The 1,497-nt window shown below is 53.6% G+C and overlaps 1 protein-coding gene across 1 annotated transcript; it reads right to left on the reverse strand.

Annotated features, from left to right (window-relative positions):
• Positions 1-412: 412 nt before the first annotated feature.
• On the reverse strand, positions 413-769 carry LOC121368639 (gibberellin-regulated protein 14-like). Its single transcript, XM_041493377.1, has one exon. The coding sequence runs from the start codon at positions 767-769 to the stop codon at positions 413-415; it is 357 nt and encodes a 118-aa protein (XP_041349311.1).
• Between the last annotated feature and the right edge of the window lie 728 nt (positions 770-1,497).

Raw genomic sequence — 1,497 nt, forward strand, 5'->3', positions numbered from 1 at the left:
ACCTGCTGCATCTTACTCATGTCTGGACTAAAGAAATTAACTCCAAAAGTAGTTTTGTTTGCTCGATCTAAAAGGTTTTAAGGTGATTTGAGCAATTGAACGGGCGCCAAAGTAAAGTGCGTTAGACTGTTTATAAAAAAATAAACATAAAATTTTGAACCACGGCTAAAAAAATTAAAGTCCAACTAAGCCCAAAAGCGGAGGTTACCTGTCCTAGGTACGGTTGACTACGTCGGCGAGGCTGGAGTTTCGTAGAGAGTCGGCAGCAGATGTTGACGTTGGCGTAAAGTACGAACTACAGTGGAGTAGTCGGGGCCGCACACCGCTCGGATCATCTTGTGCAGAGACCGGTTGTCGATCTTCGGGATGAGGACTGCTTGTCTGAACGTCTGGTCCCTCCTGTGTGTGACGACTACTCCATGGGTGCCTTTGAAGACTTTGTTGTGTAGCTCGTAGTGGCTGCCGTCTCCCAGTGGTCTCCAGTCCGCGTTGAGATGGCCGCTGTGTCCCCCTGCATATACGGGTGCAGCTGTCTTCGTAGCCCGTTGACTGCAAGAGTCCATTCGTCTTCCTCGAGGGGGTTGGGGGTGGTTGGCGGCTGCGGCGGCTTCGTCTTGGCTGGCTGGGTGGTCGGTGATGATGCCTTCCTCTTCGCAGCAACAAGTCCTGGCGTCGACTCAACGGGAGCGGTTGGTATAGTTAACCGCTTCACCGGAGTCGGCACTCTTGGAGTGGAGGTCGGTGGATCCGCCCGCGGAGCTTGGCACATCCCTGTGTTAAGTTGCGAGTAAGTCGCATCGGGGGACTCAGGCGCCGTTGGCTGTCGGGTCCTCTTCTGCGAGGTCGGTGGGGGCGGCGACGCAGACGGGACCGCCGCTGGCGTTTGAGCCACCAGCTTTGTCCCCCCCCCCCCCCCCTGAGCCGCCCCTGGCACTCGTTTCCTCTTCCTCCTCCCTCTTCCACTCCTCTTCGTTGGAGTCGGGTCGCCGTACACCAAAGCCACGGTCGCCAGTGACCCGGTGTACGTGACGTGGAACTCCAACAGCGCCCCGAAGCTGGCGATAAAGCCCACACACACACACCTGGGAGGGGGGGGGGGGGGGGGTCAAGTCGAGAGCACACGTAGACACGTCTAGTATCATCGCGAGTTCGCTGGTTATTTGGACTCGATATTATTAGATAAGTTTACAGCGTTCTCCCACTGAACTCTAGATACTACAAACGGCCTTACCAACCACACAGTACATATGTACATATGAACATAGACGTCAGAAGTGGAGGAGGTGGTGGTGGTGGTGATGGTGGTGGTCCTACGCTGAAGCTGAAAGGACTATAAAATGCATTTACCCTTCCCAAATGCCCAGTTAAAGGCCAACAAAATATGGATCATTTTTTTTTTTTTTCTTGGGGGTGGGGGGTGGGGGGGGGGGGTGGGGCCGGTTCTTTATTTTTGACTCAGATTCTCTTATATTAGTATTGGATGGTATTTATTTTGTG

Source organism: Gigantopelta aegis, chromosome 3, assembly GCF_016097555.1.
Source record: "Gigantopelta aegis isolate Gae_Host chromosome 3, Gae_host_genome, whole genome shotgun sequence".
In the NCBI taxonomy this organism is placed as follows: domain Eukaryota; kingdom Metazoa; phylum Mollusca; class Gastropoda; order Neomphalida; family Peltospiridae; genus Gigantopelta; species Gigantopelta aegis.